This window comes from Acanthochromis polyacanthus, chromosome 6 (assembly GCF_021347895.1).
Source record: "Acanthochromis polyacanthus isolate Apoly-LR-REF ecotype Palm Island chromosome 6, KAUST_Apoly_ChrSc, whole genome shotgun sequence".
NCBI classification, from domain to species: Eukaryota; Metazoa; Chordata; class Actinopteri; family Pomacentridae; genus Acanthochromis; species Acanthochromis polyacanthus.
The window spans coordinates 34,922,628-34,947,676 of record NC_067118.1 but is presented as its reverse complement, the minus strand read 5'-3'; the positions used below and the strand labels follow the sequence as shown (position 1 = coordinate 34,947,676).

Genomic DNA, 25,049 nt, shown 5'->3' with positions numbered 1-25,049 from the left:
AGACAGTTGTGATTGGATCCTGCCTCAGGCACCTAAACTATTGTTATCGTAGTTCAGCCTGATGCAGCTTGGTGTGTATGCGCGCGTGTACGGCCATGCACTTGCACATGTGTGTGTGTCTGATGCTATTTCACATCAAAACATCACTTCCAATATCTTTCTCCACTGAACAAAGTTTCCATTATCAGTCAGTCTCCTAATCACGTTATTTTCAAAACTATTCTTTTGAAAAATAGAGAAAAAGAGGATTTGACAATCAGGCAGAAACATATCGTTTTTCCAGACACTCTTTAAAGGATGTGTCATTTTGACTCATCTGTTTCTTCTTTTTATTGTGTTATTTATTACCGTGTCACTATTGCTGTGTTGCACACGTCCCAATTTCAGAACTATCTGCAGTGATGGAACAAATTTTGTTTACACTTGAGAGGCAAGGCAAGTTTGTTTGTATAGAACATCTCGTACACAAAGGCAATTCAAAGTATTTTCCATGTGCATGAGTGAGGAATAAAGTCCCTTATGCAACAAGAGTTTGTCTCGTGCCGCAGTGTACACACACACACACACACACACACACACACACACACACACACACACACACACACACACACACACACACATATGCACATACCAGATTAGGGCAAAATTACTGGCTTTGGAAGAACACACGTCCATTGTCTTGTTGTACTTTGAAGTCTAATTCATACAGATGCATTATATGGTGAGCATTATCACGGAATGGCAGGCTCTGGGTACATTGTGTACTGTATAGTGTGAGCAGCGTGTGCATATGTGTATGCACTTTCCATCAAGATGAGTGAAGTTTTGCTAACTTCTTCACACTGTGTGTTTTTGAACTTTAGATCAAACAGTGGCCGTACATACAGCAGATTTGAAATAATTCAAATGATGACTTTAATTATTTCTTTCGTATTTCTCCAGTACAATGAGGAATTGCATTATGTGGAGCCATGTCTGAACGGAACTCTGGTCCAGGCAGATATCACTAACAAAGATGTAAGTCTGTCTTTTCTTGTCATTTAAGTCATTTGAAAATTCCAGGCTAGTAGAGGAAAATGTCAAATTGTCTTTTACGAGGTCTTTACAACAACACAAGAAGTGATTTGGTATTCAGAGTGACATATATGAATGTGTTGGAACAACATTTAGAAAATTTTACATTCTTTTAGAAATGCAAAAATCTAAAATAAAAATGCCTTGTAATATTGCTATTTTAACAATACCCCTCACCTATAGTGTGATTTTTAAGAAGATATGTTTGCAATGCACATTTATATGAAAAGATATCACTATCAGTACAGGCTGAAGCACAATATTCATTATAAGTGTTGCACCCTGCTTATGGTAAATGACAGTCTTACATCAACCTACACTGACCATGTGTGTGAGTGAGGGTGTGTATGTGATCTGTGAAACAGACAGCTTGTGCAGAGAAACACTAAGGCGCAAGACAAGCAATTTATGAGAGTGCCACAGAGTCCAATGTTAGTGCATTGCTAAATCTGAGAAATATGATATATTTGAGCATGTCTATGTGTATTACCGGAGTATCAATACAAGATATTATCAATAAGATGACACAATAATCCATGCTACTACTGCAGCCTGAGCCCCTTCTTCATCTCCGAGTCTGTGCTACCTTCACTATAAACTCCATCTCCAGGTGTCCGCTAAAAAAATCCATCTCTTCCAAATTCTTTAAAATGCCACTTAAAAATTCAATTTCTAACCTCTATTAGTCCAGACCCAACCTTTGGGGCGCAGCTGTTTACTAGAAAATGCATAGACTACTTTCCATGCGCCATGTGCGAGTACTGCAGAATTCTGTCTGTGTGTGCTACTGTTGGTGTTTTAGTTAGTTTCTGTTTACTTCTTCCTGAGTGTACACTTATGCATATGGATTAGCATTGTGTGTTTAATTCCAGATGGTGGTTTAATGTACTGTGAGTCAGCCAGCTAAGAGGGGGATGCAGTCTGCAGCACTAGATAAGGCTAATGTCTTTTACTTTAACTGAGAGCAGGAAGTGGAGTCGCATGGGAGTCTCAGACTTAATGATCTGCCTTTCCAAAAATCTGTTACTTCACACCCAAACTTCAGCTGGGTCAGTAATACATGTTGTCAAGTTTCTATGTGATCCGCATTCATTTGCCTCTATTGCCATTTGTTTAATTAGACTTGTCAACAGGCATTTAAAGAAGAGAAATCCGCCCTGTCTGGTTATTTTTCACATGTGCAGTATAGCTCTTAAAGCCTTTAACAGAAGCATTTATCATTTTTAGCATAATCTCCATGTAACAGTTGTTGGATTTTAGCCACTCTGCTTACCTCACCTGTGCATGAAGAGCACCTGGCTAAACTGCTGCAGCTCTCACGTGTGTTTTTCTTCATGTCGCAGTGGTGCTGTCACTGCCTTCCTTAGCTGTCAACATTGAGAATCATTTTCCCCTGATACAGGCCATCAATATCAATATGTTCAATTTGATTTAATTATAAATGTAATTTAGTTTCGTTTGCCCTCAGAGCAAAAAATGGAGAGAAAAAGAGAGAATGCACACTTGAAAAATACCGTTTGTTTGACATAATGTAATTATAGGCTATACTGGGTTTCTGCTATGACTGTGCAGCACACATGTAGGCTCCAAGTGTTTTCTCCTTTAATGACATGCAATTGCCAAAGTAGTTAAATATATGTTTTTTTTATGTTTATGACTGTCAAAAGATCATTTTCTTATATATATTTTTACTGAGATTGAGGAAAAAAAACTGGCAAAACATTGAGTCTGTGCACACAAAGAGTGGCAGTTGATTTCCATTGGACTCTAAAGCTTTTATTCTTGCTTTTTAACTGCTACCTTTGAGAGCAGGTGAGCTTTTGTGTTTGCTGTCTAAAGGAAAAATGTAAGTGATTAGAGTGACTTGCATTATAGAACAAAAACGAATGAGTTTTAATGGAGTAAAATAGTGACTGAGGATTTCTTGTCTTCAATCAGAGCACACAGTAAGGATGAAAGGTTAATTTTTCAAGTCAGACAAGTTGTAGCAGCTCCAGACTTCGCTTACTAAACAGCACAGCAGTTTTTACACCAACAGTTTTCCCTCCACATTACTCCTGAGTGCAAAGTTTTTGAATGGAAGCACCAGCAGAACTTGAATCTGACTTTAAGATAAACTGTCAGCCAACACAAACAAAGCAACAAATGACTATTAATATCAACCAGAATATTACGGCGATATGGTGTTGAAGTGTTTGGTTTGATATCATATCTGATCACCGCAATGCCTGTTGATTTAGTGTTAAAACAGACCTATCTTGCACGTCTGCACACTTTACTAGCACTTTTTGCGCTGCAAAAAAATAGCTCTTTTTCTGCCAATCTTTTGATGCAGTTATCAGAATTGCATCTGCCTCCATGTTGAGATAAATAGCTGACCATTAAAGCCAAAACCTTAGGTTCCAGCCAGCTGCAATTTAAGATATTTTTGTTCATTCATTATCATGTCCCAGTAGCCAGGCTTCTTTAAGCAGACTGCTGTGATCATTTTTGAGAATAAAAGGTATCTGCAGCATTGGAGGGTTTGATGTCCAATGCACATTTCAGAGCCTTGTGGTGCAGCACAAAAGGCTGGCTACATTCAGCGTAGCAGTTGCACGGACACACACACTTTCAATCTGCCACTTTAGCACACTGCTGCGCCAGGGATTGAACACAGCCCGCTGCGCTGAGAAAAATCACTTCGATCTTAACTCACAAGCACTCACATGCAATAGGTAAAGTTTGCTACGCTCCAGGGTACAGCCTTTTGTTGAAACCGATTAACCTTTTTATCCACATCAATGGAAAGGTTGTGTCTTTTTGCCATATGGGGATGTTGTCAGGGATGCTGGAGGTTGTTTTTGTGTATGTTTGTGTGTGTGTGTGAGTGTGTGTGTGTTTGTTCCCAAGTGAGCAAGCTCTAATATGGCCTTATGCTGCTTAGGGCCCCCCACTGTGTGTTGAGAGACTTTTCTCCTCCCATCAGTAAGGAATAGAAGACTGGAGGAGATGACTGTAGGACGTGCAAAAGGAAAGGGAGAGAAGTCAGAGAAAAATTAAATGGCTGAGAGGAAGATGGTGTAGGTGGGGTGTAGGTCCGGGGTGTTTGTAAATCCTAAAAATTGAAAGACACAGTCATATCTTGGATGTAATTTCGCTGGTACTATAGATGTGTGTATGAGGGTTGCTCACCTCCATTTTTTTTATGTAGCTGTATAGAGCGAGTGTCAATAGGAAATGCTCAAAATGCCAAGTACAGAATAGCTATAAATAGATTAAGCTGGATAATGGGCTGTAAATGTGTGTATGTCTATGTGCTTGACTCTGTTCGTGTTGCTTCAGGGCTACTGCACATAATGAGACATGTACATGAGACCTGTTAGGTTTCTTACAACATTAAATTCGTCATTAAATGACAGAGGGATAATGCACGCTTCGTGGCTCAATCGGATCTAAAAACAGACACACATACAAATGAAAGCGTGTATAAATGCACGCGAGAAAGGGAAAAGGAAGTGGATGAGAAAACTGGTCATTATAGCTCTTTCAGTCAGTATATGACATTTCACTCCAAGATAATGTGGCAGTTTGCCACAAAAACTGGCTCAGGGTCGAGTTAAAGAGCCCATTAGACTGCTGGTGCAATCTCTGTTCACACACAAATGATGGTAATCAGATTTAGTGAAATAGTACAATCTATGTTATGAGCAAATACAACCAGTAGCTTCGCGTTTTTATATACTTTGCTCTCATAGTTATCTCCTGTGTCTTTGGGTTTGGTCATTTTCTCTTTAAAAAAATCAATAGAAACCTGTAACTCTGCCACCTTGCATGTTTTGGCAGTTTTGTTCTGTAGTTGTGTCACCATGACTGTAACGCTCTCTCCCCTTAAAACTTTATTTTCCCAGCACTTCCGGGAGCACCTCGACAAGCTGTTCGCTCAAGGCATTGGTATGTTAGACATAGCACTGACTGAGGCCTTCAATCTCCTCAGTGACGTAAGTAGCACACTCACGCACGATCACCCCCTCCCTCACGCACGCACGCGCGCATGCACGTCACTGTCATGCACAAAATTAATTAGGCCTGTAATTAATGACTAAATCAACAGAATCAAGCGAAAACCGAGTAAACAAGGCACTTGATGACTCAGGTTACTGGTCCGACATCTCCTCATTATGAACAAGCCATTAATCAAACGCAACAAGGACCCAAACACGACGACACACATGCATTAACCATCCCTTTCTGAGTGGACATATGTCAACAGCGCGTATGTACCTAAATGTATGCTGCACAAACTAATGCAATGACGTGCTGCATAATGACCCCAGTCTGTCATTTAGTGCTGGTAATGCTGGATGCCCTTCTCCCTTGTGCGTCTTTATATTTATAGCAGGCGGCATGTTAATAGCATTCCATTAACGTTATTATGTAATACAGTTACCTGCCGTGATGCAGTGATAAGACATGTAAAGATGCATTACAGGCTCTCATGGGAGGGAATTAGATGAGCTGTCTGGTAATATATTTAAGCTTTGTTTGCTTTTTTTTTTTGTTGACTCTCTCATCCTCTCCAGTTCAACGAGACTGGGAGGGGAAGTGAGTGCAGCCAGGCCATTATGCTGGTGACAGATGGGGCAGTGGATACATACGATGCCATCTTTGCCAAGTATAACTGGCCAGAGAGGAAGGTAGTGTATGAAACGCACAAGCACACACACATCAGATTATTCTGCAGACATATTCTAGGACAGTTGGGTCAGCTGATATCCATTTCCCAATATGCCACAACTTCATGAACCTGTAACCATGTGTTATAATGCGGAATGACCACAGGAGAGAAGTGGACTAATGCCCTCCTGTGGCTATGAATCACTTTTTAAACTCACTGTTGAGAGCAGGGCTTTTGGAAGTAGAACAATTTGATGCAGTTTAAAGGGTTAGTAAGACATTCTCTCTAAAATACATTAATCCCCAGAAAGAGTGAGAAGGGTGATGCTTTACAGAGTTAGGACATGAATTGATAATGTATAAAATTCTTCTAACCAGGTTAGAATTACAGTTACTTGAGAAACAATAAATCTTTTTTTTTTGGTAAATCTGGCCAAGAGGATAAAACGAGACACAAATCACAGGAAATAAAAGCGCTTTTCCACTGGCACCTACTTGGCTAGACTCGGTTTAGGTCGTTTTCCATTACAATTGAGTACCACCTCATCGTGGGTGGAGCTGTCAAAGCACGGAGGACCGACCAACAGCTTTTTGCCAGATTCAAAATAAAAGAAGAGAGTTAGAGAAAGCTGAGGGCAGTGAGTCGAAACACTCAGGAGAACAGGAGAGTTTCAGAGGTGATACGACAGTATCAAGCCGAAGACAAGAGAATACGAACTATGCAATGTATGATGGTAAGCTAATGCTAGTTCGCTACAGTTATCGTATATCAGTCCCATGTATAGCCCTGTAATGGCTGCAATTTATCGCTATTAGTCATAAAATATGTATGCTGTGTAGCGTCGTCACTCCCTGTCCAATCAGTGGCCTGCGCTCTGTAGAAGTCATATCGCCTCACCTCAGCTCACTTGGAACCCTGGCCGAGTAGGTACTAAAAGGTTTCCTGGTACCAGGTGCTACATCCTAATGGAAAACCTCACAAATGAAGTCGAACCGAATAGGTGCCATTGGAAAATCGCCATAAGGTGAGTCCGATAAAGATATAGCATTTTTGTTGTTGTTGTCATATTTCAGAGCACGTTTTTTGCCAAGTGATATTATTTGACTGAGTTGTTTGAGAAAGTTTTTGACAAGCAGAGGGTATTGAGCGTGCCCAGTATGGGGGCTTTCCAGAGTGCTTTAAAACAGAGTTAAGTATGGCCCTGTCGTTAAGGACAGAGCTGCCTGTCTGCCGTCCTGCAAGGTAATTGTGGTCCTCTTCTGACAGGCCATGAAATGAAACACGAGGAGAGAAGAGTTACAGGGAGAGAAAAGAGGTTTTTCTAAAGTCTTTTTTTTTCTGGAAAAGAAAAGCCCACCGGGTCTTTACTTTAAAGGTTGAGGATAGAACCAGTGGCTGTATACGTACATTTTGAACAGATACTATAGGGTGTTTACATGCAAGTTATTGTGACTCTAAGGGTACACATGCAGCTCAGATTACCATTTCCTCAGGTAAGTTCCGATAATTAAATGCTTTTGTGCATTGTGGTATCGGGGGCAGGGCGTTAGGCTTTTGAGACTTTGGGATTTGGCAGTTGTTGTTAGTGGAAGAACATTTTTGGTGAATTTAAACCTTGAGCTTGTTCAACACATGATTTTGTGTATTAACACAGCTGCCTTTTAGTTACTATTAATGTTGCACTTGCACACTGTGTTTGCGTGTGTCTGGTATGATCTGTATTAAAAAAACAAAACACTCACAGCCCCCACCTCCCACCACCTCCCACCAACTCCTGCCCCAAGGCTGAACAGCAGTGAGAGGAGAGGGGACAAGGCTGCTAGATAGTTCCATTTAGAAGAAGCCCCGCTGATAATAGAAGTCTTCAGTCTCTGTCACTCTCTCCGGTCTCTCTCACTGTGTCTCGCTCTCTTCCTCCACTGCTGATTTTTTTAATGGCTTCCTTCCAACCAATCTTGTAGCTTCACCACTATATAGCGTCACACTGAGTGTACAGGCATGCTTTGGAAAAAATGAGTGCAAATGACAGCTTTATGCGGATGGCGTTTAATTCTGAAAATTCATAGAAAATATATCATAAGGAATTAATTGCCATGGAACAGTATCTACTGATTAAAAGTGTGAAACTGAGCTTTGAAAATGTGTTGCACAATGAGGTTTTCTTTCTGTTGCAGCAGTAATTGAGACTGACACAATTTTCAAATGGCTGCCTTTTGTAAATACAGAAGACTTTAATAACTCATTTGCATTTGTCTTTTTTGCATGACCTCGAAAAGCATAATGCACACGACAGAAGTCAATACAGGGATATGAGACTTTGTACTTTCATAGACCATACCGACTTTGTCTGTTGGCCTTTATTTTAACTGAAGTTTTCTGGGTTGAAGACATACTAAAACAACATATTAACCCCTATAGTTACACCCAAAAAGTCATACATGCATGCCTATCTACTACAAACTTACAGTAAACACACATAATTGCATATTTCCAAACCCATACATGCGTATCAACACTGTACAAATAAAATCTTTCACAACTCTTTGCATTTCATCCTTAATTCAGCAGCTCTGTGCGTTTCTGTGTGTCCCCTTATCTTGTACACTCTGATAAGGGCAATTATAGATGGTGGTAAATTGGGAATCTCACCACCTTTTGAAGAAAAATGAAACAGGAAAAGCTAAACATATATATGGCATTGATTAGAACAGTGATGTGGTCCCTCTACTCAACCCCCCCCCCCAAAACAAACAAACAAACAAACAAACAAACAAACACTTCCTATCTATAGTGGTGCCAGATTCCAGCCCCTTGAGTTGCGAAGTCCCCAGATAGCTGCTCTGGTGTTGGATTGTTTGTGTTTGGCATGTGGATTACCCTCAGGGACAGAAACCTGGGTTGTACCATCAGTGTAGAATGAAATCTGAATGCGTTTTTCAAGCTGGCACAGTATAATAGCAATTAAAATTGACCACTGGGTGCAAACACTGAAACATTTCTTCTGTGCCCATCTCTGGCTGAGTCATATGCCTGCCTGCACACAAATGCCATGTTGATGTTTCTCTTGGCCAGAAAAGCAGTTTATTACATCTACTGTTGTGGTGTAGTCAGAAGATTCCTTTTGAAATGTGATTCACAGAATGGATTTCTTTCTTTGGTGAAATCCTTTCCTCTGTCATATGGTAAAATGTTTAACTGGACAGCAGTGAGTCACATATTATGCAATTTATGAAGTTGCCTCTGCATCAAAATCGCTGCACAGATCCGTACTGATTGTGGGGTCTTGTGGTGTTCCCATAGCTACAACTATGAGCAGTCTTGCACAGGCGAAGTAAAACTAGACAGCCCTGCCAAATGAAAGATGCCCTGCACTGTCTGGAATTAGAAAAGAGCTACATGTATGTCCCTCAGAGTCAGGAGATTGATATGCTGTCCTCCATATAACATTACCTATGCCAGCTTGTGCATTGTCTTTGTGCACTACTTATACCTTATCTGTCGCCACCATTTGGCAGCGCATCACGAAGCAACAGTGCCCTTCCTTCGCCAGCATTGTTTCCGTGGTCCCATTAGCACTGGGCTAACCATAGCTGTCTTGAGACTATCCTCTGCTACCGTAGAGCCTCCTCAGTGGCTCAGTCCCACAAACGAAAGGGACAGTTGTACATGTACATGTGTAGGAGAGCCAGCAGAACGTCCTGTGGTACCAGAAGGGCTGGAGGATAGAAACAAAGTCTCCCTGTGGCTCTGGGTCTGGACGTGAATTGTGAGAGGCACTCCCTAAGCGTTCTGTCTCTTCTATGTGAGAATTAGTAGTGGGATGTAGCACCATGCCCAAAAACGCTGTCCTCCAAGACAGCTCCACTCTGAATTTAGCCAAGTCAAGGCCAAATTCAAAGACTAATTCATGTTTCTGAGTGAACAGACCTTTGAGGCAGAACATGCATAAACACACTGTCGATGTCTAACACACACCTCAACCTGCTCTCATAAAATCTGCTTCAAAAATACCATATTGATCTTCAGATTAAAAAAAAGTGATTAGAAGTTAGCAATTCCTGAATCTTTGCCAAGGCTGATTAGAGTTGGGCCTGTAATCATTTAGAAGTGTTGGGTCACCAGCTTTTAGTAATGATAGAACAAAAGCAGACTTTGAGATAAGGGATTTCATTAGAGGCTGGCAGTAGATGAAAAAGATGTTTGTGAAGGAGAAATAAAATCAGCTGCTAACTTTAGAAATTGTGGCACAAGGTTATCACAGTTTTCAGATTTCCTAATGCCTGAAAGTTTGAAAGCCTTGCATTCCACTCAGTAAGATTAAAAGGCTTGCTAACAGTTGACAAAGAAAAGTTGCTTAAAAAGATTGTCAGTTTGACTTAGAGCATTTTTTGCTGTTTGTTTTGTTCATTATAAGTATTAAGTAAAGAAGAATAAAAATAAAAGACAGGCATTTTTATACATTAAATTCTTTACGGAATAAGAGGCTTTCACATTAATTTACTTTCTCTGTCTACATTGAAACGTTATTTTTAAACATTATGCTCCATAAAATATACTTGCTGAGCTTCAGGATTTTTTACATTATAAAATGCAGTAGCAGTTGTGTTATTATAGTATACATATGCATCTTTTCTGTGGAAAACAGGATTATCTAACCATCACCTAGATGGAATAATAATCAGCCTCCGCAGACAGTGCCTGTATACAAACCAAATCATTTCGAGAAGTGATTACTATGCAACATTTAAGATGTGGGTTTGAATTCAGGTTATACCTCAAGCTTTTATTGCATTACTGTATATTACATGTGACTGAAATGTTCACATGTACACATGTAGCTCCACAGTAATACTTCAACATCGGTGTGAAGATTTACACAGGAGTTCTAAATAAATTATTGAATTGCCTGCTGAATACATAATGTAAGAGTGTTAACAAATGTTTTTCATACATGCATGTTTAAAAAGATTAGATTTCACTAGTTACTATTGTTGTGCCCATGTACCTATTAGTGCATAAACATACAGATGTGGCTACTTTTATGTTGGTATATTTTGCATTTTTTCTTTATACATGTATTTTTTATTCCGGCCTATGCTGAAAATTGCGCACTCAAGTATGTCAAAAATTGCATGTCATAGCTGGAGCCCCTCCTAGTTTTTATCTCTGCTGTACTTAACTCAGCTGTAAAACTCTTCTATATTTAATAACCACGTTCCTATTCTTTGGCTCCCAGAGGAGGAAAGCCCATTGCACCGCAAACAGAAAGTTCTACTGTGACACCCTCGTTCCCATAAATCCTACATGGAGTCGTTATGATCATATGTTCTCCTGTCTCTCAGGCAGTGTCATTTCAAATGGTTTGTATGAATAGAGGATGATTACCTCCACCAAGGAGGTTATGTGACACCCAGCTTTTGGGTGTCTGTCTGTCTGTCTGCTAGCAAGATAACTAAAAAATGGCTGGGCAGATTCACATGAAATTTTGAGGGGATGTAGACTATGGTAAGAGGAAGAGCTGATTTAATTTTGGTGGCGATCCAGAAAGGATCCTGGATTCTGGATCACTTTGAATTTTTTAGTATGTTTTAGTATGTGGTCCAAAATAGGACAAAAACATCAGAGGTTTGTATGTCGTCCAAGAAATTGGAGCAAGGTGTCCAGATAGCTCAACTGGTTAAGAAGGTGATTTGTAAACAGAACTGTGTCAGAGACGTAGGTTTGATTCCAGCTCATGATCCTTTACTGCATGGGTTTCCTGTTTTCCTCTCTATCCTTGGCGGAGGTCTGCACTCTCTGACTGCTTTTCTGGTTGATTCTGGTGTAGATAGTAATATCTGCTTAAAATAGTGTTCTGACAAATGGACTTTGTCACAGTAAAACACATTATGGTTCACAATAGACCAATAATGTCCAGAGTAAATTAAAAAAATGTCTTATAAGGAGATTGTGTACAATGAAATAAAGATGATTTAATTTAGAGAAATTCCTTATAAAAGAAAATGTGCAGTTTTTTAACTCTTTTATTGACTGCAGCCATCCAGAATAAGGCACATTTACGAGGCATGCACACACCCTCATCTATGTGTGTGTGTGTGTGTGTGTGTGTGTGTGTGTGTGTGTGTGTGTGTGTGTGTGTGTTCATATACATACATAGACATCCAAATACAAACAGACACATGCTGTCAGGGTGAAGGGAGGCAGTGAAAAATGCAGGCATGGCAGCTGTGCCCCCAGAGGCTTGCATCTGGTCCAATCTGGCAACGACGCTCTTTACACACACTCATGCGCACGCACACACATACACACACACACACCTGCCAACCACACCTGCTGCTAGAGCCAACTGAGCACTGCTGGGCAGAAATGGGCTTGGCAGAGGAGAATTTAGAAGATTCTCTGGATCGAGCACATAAAGCTGGCTTTTTCCAACTCCAAATATTTACTTCATGGCTTTGCATTTAAATCCGTCGTGATTGCAGATTCTCGATACTCTTATCTTATTTCAGTGCTTCTATCTGTTCATCCTTAATTGTTTAGTTCACTGAGTTGATAAAAAATATTTGAATCGCTTAAACTTTAAATCAAATCCGAGGGAATATTTTTCAATTACATGAGCCCCTAATCGACTCGATTAAACAAGGAGAAAGGCCTCGCTAATCACTGGTAGATAAAGAATGAGCTTTTTGCCTGACTTTGATAGTCTTATTTTCTATATGGTGGTGTGATGGACCCTATCAAAATGTGATTAAAATGACTGACAGAAGCTATCTGCTTTCTTCCCACAGGTCCGCATATTCCCTTACCTGATTGGTCGGGAGTCAGCCTTTGCAGATAATCTGAAATGGATGGCATGTGCTAACAAAGGTGGGATCTTACAACACATAGACAGCTCTGCTTTTTTTCTATTTATCTGTTTTTGCAGAGGAAAGTTGCTGCATGTCGCTGTCAGCCAGGGGAAAATTAATACATTTTGGAGCTCAGGATTTGTTTGGGGTGTTTGGCACATGTGTCTGTCGGTGCTCATCAGTATTAGCATGTGCATGTGACAGCAGGCAGCTGGTTCCAGTTGCACAGACCAGATATGTCACATTACTTCATCTTCCTCTAAGCCGGATGTCCAAACTACCACGGCGATACACGACTTTCTAGCTGCTTTGTGTGTGGTCATGGTTGTCTCAGTGCATTGAGCACTTTCCTTTAGGTTCTAAATTTAGCTAGGAGGTGGGTGACAGAGACAGTCTGGCTCCATTTCCTCCGGCTGCAGAAGATAAGACAGGCAAGCCACAGGTCACACAAAGAGTGGGCGTGTGTTTTACGCTACTTGTGTGTGTGGGTGTGTGTATGTATGTGTGAAAACACAAGACAAGGGCATCCACAGTGTTGCTCGAACGTGATATTAGAGAACCCATCCGGTCAGTTTGAGAGTGTTAGTAGTGATGATGAGACCACTCTGTGTGTTTGTGCATGCAAGCATCTGTGTATGTGATCGTATTCTTCTGTCCCTGTGGGCACTTTGACCTGAATTCACGCCAGCTCACAGGGACACATCTCCAATGGGGAGAAAAACTGAGATCCCTACGGGTAAAGCCTGCTTTTTAAGAGCTGACACTTGAGGTTTGGGGTTAGGGTTATTCATACACTTGTGTTGGTTAAGACTGTGACGCAGGGCCTAGGAAATGCATTATTTCAATGAGTGTGTCAAGACCGCATGTGTCATCCTACGTCTGTGTGTGTGCCAGATGACAACTCAGGATTGTGACAGTGACATCCTCTCAAGCCTGCAGACACTGTGCAGAACAGTCTTCTCTTTGCTCCCTAGGTGCAACATCTATCAGAATTTTGATTTCATTTCTTTGCTATTTTACTTTTAATAGCCTTGCAAGTGAAGTCAAGTGTGTCACCTTGCCTGCCCTGGCAACTGTGTCAAAACCTCTCCCTGTAGGCTTTGATTTGAGCCAAGAATATTGTTAAGATTCCGCAAAGGCTGTCAGTGTCACAGAGCAGGTAATGATACTGAAATAATTTCAGATTTTGGAGAGTAGCTATCTGTAAGCCTGGGCTGTACTAGTTACCAACAGGTCATACAAACGAGGAATGAATTCAGCTTTAACTTTAGAGATGAATTCTGGGAGCAGCACTAAGGTATCACAAATACAACAACATAGCTGGGACCAGCATTTTACTTCTTTCAAAGAACAGAATTTTTGAAATCACATAATATACAGTGGAGTACATAGATCTGAGACCCTAGTGGTCGACCGAAGCTTCTGTCTTGCAGTTATTTATATTGAATAGATTATTTTTCATTGCAAATGATATCAGCTAAACAATTTCAGTAAATTCACTGAAAATCCCTGAAAAATTTACATTGATTTCTCAATACCTTATATTTCATCTGCTTTAATGACGGCATGTGTCAGGGGTGATATGAAAACTGATACTCCATGTTATCCCAACATGATCTGACAAAGCTTCAAAAAGTGTAGACAGACAGACAGATAGATAGATTAATATAGGAATTGCAAAAAGAAAGAATAACTGGACTAGTGAAGTTTTTAGTTAAGGTACTTCTTTAATGAAAAGTCAATTATTATGTATTGATTATTTTTTCTTCATGTTGTTGGAAGTATTTATTGTTTTATTTATTTCTATTTTTTATGTTTTGATAAAGGGGCAGGCAAAGTAAGATTTTTGCTCTCCTTGCTCTATTTTGGTTATGGGATGTGTAAATTGTGTTTTGATTGTGAATTGCTTCTGTTTCTCTTTCGTTGCACATTACCACAAGTAGAACAAATAAAAATGAAAATAAAAGAAACTATGACACATTTTCCATTTAGTCTCATATTCTTGGGACCCCACCCAGAGGACTTTTTTTTTTCTGTTCATCATAGTCTTTTCTTTGTCTCATTATAAAGATCTCTGTATGTGGAGATTACTAAATTCTGACCTGTTTCTCCTAATCAAGTTTTCTTTTGGATCTTATTGTTGCTCCACAAACTGGTTATTTCACACAAATGCACATGCAGTGAGATGAGAGAAAAAAAAGAGCATGTTAAGATCTGAAATTGGGATCAGGATGAGATAAGAAGAAGGCGGATTTACAGGAGCTGAATTGAAGAAGTTTGAGAAAATGATCAATCTTACATTAATGTTAAATTGAACTAGGTTACATATGAGACTGAATAAGGCTGGAAAAAAGAAGACAGTTTTTTTTTCTTTCCTTTGGGCACTGTACTTTCCATTCTTGCTAGATGCAAAATACACTAAAAAAAATCAATGGAGAGACAACCACTTTGGCCTGCAAGTTCCCATATGATTAAAGTTTCCGTTTTTGGGTCATTAAGCTCCTGTAGTGCAAAAGCTCCTTAACTTTCCACCATCACTCCTCTCGTTCCTACAGTGTTTTCTCAACGCTGTAGCTCGGCCAACTCGGCAAAGTCCTCTTCCCATTTTAACAACTGTGTGATGCTTAGTTGGTTTCAGTTCATTTAGGTTGACAAATCCTCTGCACTCTTTTCTCTGGCATCTTCCCTCATTTAGCGCTTGTGAAGAATTGCTAAGGTCAGCCAGTACTTACTTGACTTTGTAGACTTGATGTATGAAATAAACCTCAGACTCTTGTCTGTCATGTCAGTGTTGACTAAGAGCTAAGAGCTTCCAAATCCAAGTTATTTTTGAGCAGAAAAATTGCAGCACGGAAAGCATGTGTTGTGATGTATTTAAGGTTAGCCGCATAGTTTCGCAGTGTAGCTTGCCTTTTCCTCACATCATGACACATTTTTCACGCCCACCTCGTCCATTATTTTCATGTATCAGGACACCTTGTTGTGTATTTTTTGCTTACACATGGCCCAAACCAAGGTCCTTGAAAAATAAATTATGCCCCTTTTCATGACCAGACCCGTGCTGTGCCTTGTCCTGTATGTACAACAGGTGTAAAGTGTCACCGAAAGCAGGGAGCGTTCATTTTTCTCTCCCCTCAGCTCATCTCAGTGTGGCCCCCGGTGGCTCAGCCCGAAGGACGCCCTCAGCCTTCCAGAGGGAGCAGTCATTCTTGACTCACCACTGTGATGAACGATGCAGTTATACCGAGACAGCTTGCTTTGTGTGTAATGCGAGTTTGTATGTGTGTGCTCACATTGCACTGTCTGGTGGAATAATAGCCAGATCCAAACGTCTCTGAGGATGAAAAGAAGGAATCTGTCAAGGTTCGCTTCCAGGTCACGTTCAGAGTCAAGCACATTCTTGTTGCTATAGTTATTGCAGTAATCCTGTGGTTTTAATGCTTTTTGTGTTAATGTTTAATATGACATGTCAGCCTTTTAAATAACTATTTTTCTTTTTGTTGTGGTCATGGATTTAAATTGAGATAATCACTGATAGAGTTTGTTATTAATCACTGGTAGAGTTTGTTATTATTCATTCTGGGGTAACACATGGCATCCCTCATAGATCTGTGTATTGTGTCTAGACTCTGGTTCTTTTCTCTCTCTGGTATAAAGGTTGCTGATGGGAACGATGACCCCAAAATCTATTTCCTCTGGCTATGATTTTCTACTTGACTGCCTCACGGTGATGGAGGCAGTTTGCTGTTTTTACAGATGGGTGGAAATGTGGTGGTCTCTCTCTCTCTTTTATTCACTGTGTCACTTTTTGTCCTCTGTCATTGTCTTTCTGCTGTCCTGATTCTCTCTCTTCCTCCCTCCCATCCCCCCTTTTTTTTCTGTTCCCCTGCTGAGATAACAGTATATTTCCTCCTCCACATGCACATTAGCATCATAATGGTCGCATTACCATCGCTGGAAATGGCATCACATTTTGCTTAACTCAGATAGTTTTTACATTACATTTACATTCCACTTAGCCATTCACAAACCCATGCTGGTTTGCTCTTCACTTGAGCATTATTGCAGGGAATTCTTCAGCTATTACTCATATGTGGATCAATCAAGTAAATATCTGCTGCCTGCTATACTGTATTCCAGATGCAGCTTCCCTGCTTTAACAGGATGAGTAAAATGGGACCAGTTTAGTACATTAGGAATCAGATTCTGTTCACACACTTTTTAAGACTAATCTTTTCTTTGTTGCTTCTCTTTTTGCCCAACAGGCTACTTCACTCAGATTTCCACACTGGCAGACGTGCAAGAGAACGTGATGGAGTATCTCCATGTGCTGAGTCGTCCCAAAGTGATCGACCTCGAGCACGACACAGTATGGACGGAGGCCTACATCGACAGCACTGTGAGTTGACCGCACCATGTCATACTAGACTCCATTTCTAGCCCTTGCTAACCGCACACACCCAATCGGCTGTGTACATACTGGATCTGGGGATCTGGAATACACCGCGATGGATTGTGAGATTCAAAAGTGATACCACAATGCATTTTATTTAAAAATCTCTTCAATAAAGCAAATTTGCATTTTCAGGATGGAAGAATTATAGAATCCAACTGAGAAGTAGTGGCAGTACAACACTAGCAGTGGGCTGACAATGTGTTTTGGCTTTGTATGTCTGACTGTGAAAGTGTGTGTGTGTAGCAGATGGAACCATTAAGTAAATGAGCCTCCTGTGTGTGTTTGGGAGTTTTGTAGCGCGAGTAGAACATTGGTGAGTTAGTCTGTGAATGTCCAACCTCATATTGCATCCCAGCATGCACAGACACACACATTATACAATGCTAATGAATAGTGGCACACATTTATTTTTCGCAATAATATTCCTCAACAGAACTACACATATGCTCTAATCCCCAGTACATGATTTAAAGTTGAGTGACACAGACATCACCATCTCTTTAACACCCAAAAGGATAATAACTGATCTACAGTAGAGAATCCTCTGCAATGCATAATCTTCACACAACATACTGTAGTATTGATGCAGCCACAATGGTTCTTCTTTTTTGCTCGACTGAAGTGAAAAGAGCAGCCATTTCTTTATACGCCAGGAGAACGTGAGCTTCAGTAAATGTAAAGACGCAAAGGTAACTGCAGGCTATCAGCACAACATGAAAATATACTTTTTCTCTCTACAATCCTCTTCATGTACCTCACATTTTACCCTTTTATGTCTTTCTCTGCTTACTTCTCTCTCTTTGTCCTCATTATCCATGTCTATTTATCATAGTTGGTGCATACACTCAACACTGACCTAGAACTAATAGCTTAAGTGTTGCGTCCTCTGCTGTGACCCTCTTGGCCATAAAACTCTCCTCTCTCGACACAGTCGCTGTTTCTAAGTTGCAGTCAAAGTCAATGTCAGTGAATTTTATACATCCACTTGCACTCCATTCGGTGAAAATTGCACTAAAAGGCTTTCTGACACATATCCACAAATGTATTGACCCTTTCTCTCCTCCTCCTCCTCCTCCTCCCCCTCCTCCTTCAACTGCTCTCCTTAGCTCCCCCAAGCTCAAAAGGTAAAAACTTCGGATTCGAGGCCATCGTTGTGTTGTGCTGTGTTGAGGCCTGCTGTGTGTCCATGTGCCTTTTGTGTGCATGTGCATTTTGGTCTCTAATATCTGTGAGATAAAGCATTGTTTTGGTGAACTAAACCACCATACCGGCCCGTGGCATTTTCTTGTGTGTCAGTGTCATATTTTGTTCGTCAGTCCCCCTGATTCAAGCCATACATCACGGTTGCCGTTGGTTCAGTTGATCGCTCTCCTCTGCACGTCTGATTTAATATACACACGTCTTTGCACACACTCACGCTCATTCATCAGTGGTGGTGCTGCGTTAGCCGTGCTTTGCCAGTGTCTGCGGATCTGGCAGTGTGATTATGTGTGTAAATGTGAGGCTACATTTTGCTCTTTGGCCTGTGTGATTTTGGTGTGAAAACAAGATTGCCTGTGTTATTTGTTTTGGTAGAATTCTCCAGAATAAGCTGTTTTGTCATCTTCTGGGTGAAAATCCAATAGTCCATAATGACCGGCGGGATGATCTGTTCTGATGCCTTTTTATCATTTCCAGCGCTTTATTTTTCTGTGGTTTACGAATCATATGTGGGTTGAGATAAGCAGCTCTATAATCATAACAGTGATGATGGTGGAACAAAAGAGCGCTGTGCCTCCCCATCAGCATGAGCCGGGTACAGAGTAGTCGCATTAGACAGCTGGCAGGCCATATGTCTGACATAGTACTGTTGGTGTGATAGACCCGTGCTGATTGACATCGAAACAGCTCAGCAGAAAACTGAAATAGATTGCATATTTTCAGACATGATAATTGGGATTAGCGAGGAATCTGTGCTGCTCCTTTGCATGTAATCATCCCAGCACTGCTCTGGCCTGGGTGTTCTGAACACACACATACACAACAGTCCCCTGAAAGTAAAGCAGGCAGTGACAGGAAGACACACACATATCCTGTGCGGTGATGGTGTCTGATAAGAAGTTAGCAAACCCCTGGGATTGTCTCTGTGTTCGAAAAGTGATGAGCATTTGGGATTTGTGTTCAGGGGCTGATGCGTATTATCTTTCCAGATGTACATTTGCGCTATCTTTTTCCTGTCCTCCATATCCCTCTCACTGCAACCCAATAATCTCTCTTTTCTGGCTTATCTCCCCTTTCTTTTTTGGCTCACTTTGCTGCTCCCTGTCCAGGTCTTTCCCTCCACCTGTGCTCTCCTCTCCTGTTACTCTCCCTCTCCGTCTCCTCCTTCGTCTCACCAGCTTCATCCATCATTCTCTGGCTCATTTGACTTTGTTTCCCAGTCTGCCGGATGAACTGACACTGGAGCTTAGGGATGATGCGAGGGAGGTGGTGGGGTGAGAGGAATGTGGCCGGGGGTGAGGGGTGTGCAATTTGAGGACGAGTGAAGGGAGGGTTAAAGTGCGAATGTTAGAGATGTGAAGAAAAAAAATCTGCAATGTTGGGAAGGATGGGATGGCTGTGGGGCTGAGAGGAGGGTTTTCGCACAGAAGTTCAAAGAACAAGATTGATACTTGATTAAGCATGAAGACAGACAAATGGGGAAGCTGGGAGCAGTTGATTACCTTTTGATGATGAATTGAAGCAGTGAGCTGTTCAAAATGTCAGGATGAATGAATATAAACTCCGCTATTTCAAAGCAAAAGTGTTAATATTGATTGAGGTAAGTGAGAGCTTTCATGGATAATTCCAAAACACCTGTGCGGTAAAAACGTTTGCTGGATCCTCGCCAGCTCTGTTCCCCATGGGGTCTGTTTTAGTTTTTCCATCGGTGCTTACGGAGGAGAGGGGTTTGGCTCGATTGCTTACACTCCCCAACATCATTAAACCCGGTTTCCAAGGAAACAAGGGTCACCTCGTCTACCAACACGCAATTTGTCACCGCCGCCTAGATTATGAGGTGCTCTGTGAAACACCAAACACAGGCCAGCGGTGTGGATCTGAGCCCTCTGAAGGATGCACTGTGTTGGTATTTGTGTCAGTGGGGTGTCAAGTGTATTAAAGCCCAGTGGTATTCTTTTTCATTCTCTGACCCACAGCAGGGGAAAGTACTTACACAGCTCATTTCCTCTGACTGATACAGATAAAACCATAGGGGCAGTGATGATGCAAATGTTGGCCGAATGTGTGTTGAGTTCTGCCCTTGCATTAGAGGTTGTGTGTTAGGTATGATAAAGCAAATCCTAGATACAGTGCACTCCCTTAGGGATCTCAGGGGCAAGGCCATGATGGAGAGTGCTGACTCAGGGTTTAAGTAAGTTTCTCCTTCCTCTCTTTGGGTTTGGGAAATGAAGCACAGTTTCTAGATCTTTAATCCCTTGGTAGAGTAAGTGAGGATCCTTTGTAGCAGTGTTGGTGGTTTCGAAACCAACAGATGCTGTCCGCCTTTTTTTCATGCAGCTCTTGTTATCTGCTTAATTACAGTATGTCATTTCCCAAAGCAGTTAGGCAAGCCTGATTTCCACCAATACACGCATACTGAAAATATAACATCTTAGATTCATCTTCATGTGCGACACTTTGATGAGAGCGCTAAACAACAGTTCATGGCGTCCACCACGCCATACGTCTACAGGCCAGTGATATATGAGCCAATAGACCTGAGCCTGGAAATAGATTTTGTATTTTTAGATGATTCTCTGCTCGTTTTCCCTGTCCTTTGATCGATCTCGTTCTCCAGCAGCAGGGCTATCCATTGTTGCCGCAGCTGTACTTAGGTGTGCTTTGTTCTCTCTTTGATGTCCAATACTGCGCTCTGGATTGCTATTACCAGCTGTCTGAGCTGAGGTCACCAATTCCCCTTTCCCCGGCATCTCAGGAAGACAGAATGGATGCTAACAGTGTCCTGTCATTACCTATTATTACTTGTAGTAAAGGGGGTAGAGTTCTGGAGGAAGGAGACTGCACAGGAGGTGTGCAATGTTCAGTTAAGGTGTGGTTAAACTGGGTAATTTCTAAAGAAAAGTGCTATTCTTTATTTAAGTTTGACAAATGAACGAAATAGATGTTTCAATTGATGTACAAAATTGAATACAAAACGTGCAGAATTGTGCCTTGGCACTCAGAGGGGGAATATCGTCTCCCAGCACAGACAGGAGTCATTGTAAGTAGCTATCACAGTGGGCAGGAATGACCTCCTGTAACAGTCCTAATTACAGCATAGCTGAGGGACTCTCCAATAGCGAAGACACTCTGCTGTCTGACCAGCAGGTTGTGTAAGGGGTGTGTACTGTTGTCCATTATGTTGAGCATCCTTCTCTTCACTAACAACTCAAAGGGCTCCAGAGCAGTCCCAGGCACGCAGCCAAGCTCCTCTATCAGTTTGTTCAGTTTTCCAAAGTTGCCTGCTGTCTCAAGAGATGACTTCAAAGTAAATTGTACAGGCCACAACAGACTGGTAGAAGATGTGCAGCATCTTTCTGCACACACTGAAGGACTTAACCTTGCCCAAGAAGTAGTCTGCTCTGTCCCTCCCCATAGACAGCCTCAGTGTTACATTCACAGTCCGGTCTATTGTCCAGGTGAATACACAGGTATCTATAGTCCTTCAAATCATTCTGTCCTCCCAGAATGGAAATAGTGTTCAGCTTAGTCCTTGTCCTCCTAAAATCCACCAGCATCCTCACTACGTATAGTGACTTGAGCATTCACTACACGAGTGACTTTAATTTAGACAATTTCAACATTTCTGGATGGACAAGGTCATACCATTTTTTGTCAAGTACAAAGCCTTCCCCTAGTCTCCTCATAACATTGTCAAGCTTTCATCTCTAATGGATATCATCATCAGATACAGACAGTCACTGGAAAGATAAATATCATAATTATTCCAGCAGTCTTTAGAGAGGGAACACACCCAGATCCAAACTAGAAGCGCTGCCGTTGGATAAGCTTATTCTGCAAGAGATCAAAGCCAGGCTGTGATTGAACACATTTTAAGGCAAATAATAAACATGAATAAAACATGTCATGGAAGTTTTATGGGTCCCTCAAGAAGATAATATGACTAGGTCTGCTGCAGAACTCCTAGTTCATCACTGCTTAAGATGCTGTGCAGCTTGAAAAATTCCCTCACTGAGTGTGACGAGGCAAGATGTTTCATATAATATGCATGTCACCATGCAATGCGCTCTGCTGTTACATTTCGTTTGTAACTATAACAATAATATTTCATCATTAACATTCCTCCGTGCCCTCCCTCCCTGTCTCTCTTTTTTCTTACCCTCTCAACTGCTTCCTGTCACTCTTCATCTCTCAGTTGGAGGATGGTCAGGGTCCCGTTCTGATGACCACCGTGGCCATGCCAGTGTTCAGTACCAAGAATGAGACTGTAAGTTCACACAGAGTGCTATAGAAGCACACTCACTGTCACCACCATCATGTTTCTCCGACTTGTTTTCTCCAATTCATTTGCAGTTTAATTGGAAAACTATGCAATTACTTGTTTCATAGCCCACATGAAATTAGACTTTGCAAGAATAGACACAAACTGTGAAATAATGATTAATTATGTTTGGACATAATTTGGATGCTAATTTCAGTTTGACTGGAGATTGTAAATTAGGATACCATAGAGCATCGCTAATTTAATATTATGAATTTAAATTGTTGTGTCATTAAAATATATCTATAATGTGCTTCCAGAGAAACCGTGGAATCCTTCTAGGGGTGGTTGGGACTGATGTGCCTGTTTCTGAGCTGCTCAAGACTATCCCCAAATACAAGGTATCACATTCAACATTGCTTAGTTGTTCCTGCAAGTAATTAGAAATCTGACTAGTTATATAAGATACCCATTCATGCTGTCACAATTTTTGCAATCAGAAGCAAATTTGGACTTTTAAAACCATATGACTGAGCTGTATGAACGCTTTGCTCATCCATATGCCAAGTTCAACTCCACAGTGCAGTAACTGAATGCCAAACACGTTAGCAGAATTTTTGTTGAAGTCTCACACTTCGCAGCTCATTCCTCAAGGCCAATAATGACAGGAAAATTACACACGCTTGGTTGGGTGGGAGGTTTTGACATTTGAAAGTGTGTGATTTGTCCAAAAATGCATGGATGACGCCATCCTTTTGCATTGTGTAGTACTGAGTTTCACTTCAAAAAACAAAGATTCTGAGATTACAAATTACAGAGCTTGATTAGCCCAGGTTTACAATTGGATACTGATTTGCTATCCATCCATTTGGTGTGTCTTTGTGTGTGTCTGTGCTCCGTCTAGTTGGGCATTCATGGCTACGCCTTTGCAATTACCAACAACGGCTACATCCTGACCCACCCGGATTTGCGGCCACTTGTGAGTATTACCTCCAGCACCTTTCAGAGAGTCTGTAAAAAGTTAACTGGACCTTATTATCATGACAATCCCTTTTTGGATGCAGAGATCGAAGTTCAAACATATTAAGTTATTTGGTACTGTATAAGAGTGGAGGAACACCAACTCTTGAGTTCATGTCAAGTCAATTACTGATTATGTTGTTGAGATGGAGATTGACATAGAAAATTGGCGTGTAATTGTGTGGGTGCTCTATGTGCCGTGCCATGTGAGTGTGCTGGCTGCATGATGGTATGTAGATGAGGAGAGTGTGTTCCAGGCCTCTGCTGTTCTGTGAATAGACAGAGATACAGCTTCTGAATGGCTGTGATTAACTCTATTGTACTCACCCACTCCTATCACAAGAGGCTGAGGGGAGAGAGTGTAGAGAGAGAGAGAGGGAGGCTGAGGAGAGCAAGAAACCTGCTTAATGTGAGCTTAGGTGTGGGGCGACAAAGCGGGGTGCAACACGGGAGGAAACGGGTGAGATACTGAGGGTTGAACAGACGAGCGGGAGACGAGAGAACAGACAGCGAGGCAGACAGACAGATGGTTTAAAAGTGGTCTAATTAAAGATTTTAATGAACAGTGTTTAACAGCTAATGAGGGGTGGGAGGCTGTCCTCAATGACAGATGAAGGGAGAGGGAGATTCAGAACTACACAAGTATAAAGTCGACACACACAAACAGCTAAATTGCGGTTGATAAGTTCAATGATCTAGCCTGTTTCCCCTTCATTTAATGTTCACATTAAATGAAGGAATGTGCAAAGATGTATCCCTACGGCATTGTATACTATAACACTTTTTATAAATGGCAAAAAAGCAAACGTGAAATTTGAAATCGCGTTACAAGGAATACAGAGGTCAATACTAAATTTTCCCACAGGTAGTGCTGGTGTCACCAAGTGTCTTAGGCTGTAGCTCCAGTAGCAGATTTAACTGCTTCTTATGTGTCTTTTATTCTTATACAGTGAAGTAAATGTTTATGCAGATGTTTATGATGAAATTAACTTTGAGAGAGACTCTTGTATGAAATAAAGTGCAATAATGCAGAGCACAGCATAAAACTCAGATCATAGGCAGATGGTCAAGAAGAGACAGAAAACCTAATCCTCATCAAAATTACATTAAAGCTTTCTAAAGAATTTCTTCTCGGTAAATGTGGAGGAATTCTGATTTGAATTTAGTAACAGGCATCTCCTCTTTACAGAAATGTACAATTGGGCACACAGTGTAGTTTTCTCAGTGGACAGGTTGGTGCTCTTTTGATGCTGAAAAGTTTGTAAGAAGAGAAACTGCTTACAGCTTGGGCTTCTTGCAGTCATTTGCACTTTTAAAGTTTCATGCTTCAAGTAGTTTGTACAGGCTTTTGCAAAGTTTGTGTTGCCAGCACTGGCTACACAACATTCTGCACAATTTACACAGTGCATCTCTTTACTGTATCTCAACTAAAGAAATCCCTTCTTGCTACTCATAATACATATTTATTTATATTTTTTAGCCAGATTTTCGGTTCCCTCTGTTTCTTCAAGTCTCCCCTACCTTCTTGGCATC

At 41.1% G+C, this 25,049-nt stretch overlaps 1 protein-coding gene across 3 annotated transcripts in view; it reads left to right on the top strand.

Annotated features, from left to right (window-relative positions):
* cacna2d3a (calcium channel, voltage-dependent, alpha 2/delta subunit 3a) overlaps window positions 1-25,049 on the top strand; it is a 127,163-nt gene that overhangs the window by 64,375 nt on the left and 37,739 nt on the right. For 2 of the 3 annotated variants that reach the window (XM_051949244.1, XM_051949246.1), the window contains 9 exons: window positions 943-1,017; window positions 4,965-5,054; window positions 5,637-5,750; window positions 12,520-12,598; window positions 16,845-16,978; window positions 18,142-18,159; window positions 22,431-22,502; window positions 22,817-22,897; window positions 23,401-23,475. In XM_051949244.1, the coding sequence (XP_051805204.1) occupies window positions 943-1,017; window positions 4,965-5,054; window positions 5,637-5,750; window positions 12,520-12,598; window positions 16,845-16,978; window positions 18,142-18,159; window positions 22,431-22,502; window positions 22,817-22,897; window positions 23,401-23,475 (738 nt within the window). The remainder of the gene's footprint in view (window positions 1-942; window positions 1,018-4,964; window positions 5,055-5,636; window positions 5,751-12,519; window positions 12,599-16,844; window positions 16,979-18,141; window positions 18,160-22,430; window positions 22,503-22,816; window positions 22,898-23,400; window positions 23,476-25,049) is intronic. The other variant, XM_051949245.1, reaches the window with a different exon arrangement.